General features: G+C 58.2%; 1 protein-coding gene across 1 annotated transcript in view; it reads right to left on the bottom strand.

The window, feature by feature from the left end:
- The window catches only part of MFAP2 (microfibrillar associated protein 2), a 7614-nt gene extending 6917 nt beyond the window's left edge, over positions 1-697 (bottom strand). Inside the window, exon 1 of the mRNA XM_018574235.1 lies at positions 631-697. Within this exon, the coding sequence (XP_018429737.1) occupies positions 631-697 (67 nt within the window). The remainder of the gene's footprint in view (positions 1-630) is intronic.
- Positions 698-794: the final 97 nt, after the last annotated feature.

The following is a 794-nucleotide window of genomic DNA, read 5'->3' on the forward strand; positions in this document are numbered from 1 at the left end:
ACATGGCCAACAGGACAGGGGTGACATGGCCAACAGGACAGGGGTGACATGGCCAACAGGACAGGGGTGACATGGCCAACAGGACAGGGGTGACATGGCCAACAGGACAGGGGTGACATGGACAACAGGATAGGGGTCACATGGCCAACAGGATAGGGGTCACATGGCCAACAGGACAGGGGTCACATGGCCAACAGGACAGGGGTGACATGGCCAACAGGACAGGGGTGACATGGCCAACAGGATAGGGGTCACATGGCCAACAGGATAGGGGTCACATGGCCAACAGGACAGGGGTGACATGGCCAACAGGACAGGGGTGACATGGCCAACAGGATAGGGGTCACATGGCCAACAGGATAGGGGTCACATGGCCAACAGGACAGGGGTCACATGGCCCTCAGGACAGGGGTCACATGGCCCTCAGGACAGAGGTCCCATGGCCCTCAGGACAGAGGTCCCATAGCTAACAGGACAGGGGGTCACATGGCCCTCAGGATAGAGGTCACATGGCCCTCAGGATAGAGGTCACATGGCCCTCAGGATAGAGGTCACATGGCCTTCAGGACAGGGGTCACATTGTTGGGATTTTAGTTGTACAGAATTGCAGTCTGTAAATGGTGTTGTCACCCTCGGGAGGGGGAGGGGATGACAGGAGAGCGCACATCACATGCGGCAGGTAATGTGCTCCCTCCATGCGTCCACTTGGGAGGAGTATTCGGTGTGAAGAGGAGCTTACGCTCTATCCGGCGGCCGCAGACATAACACCGCCCTGAGCTGCGAGGATCAGACGT

The sequence above is a fragment of the Nanorana parkeri genome, unplaced genomic scaffold (genome assembly GCF_000935625.1).
Source record: "Nanorana parkeri isolate BGI_ZX_2015 unplaced genomic scaffold, ASM93562v1 scaffold2832, whole genome shotgun sequence".
Classification (NCBI taxonomy): domain Eukaryota; kingdom Metazoa; phylum Chordata; class Amphibia; order Anura; family Dicroglossidae; genus Nanorana; species Nanorana parkeri.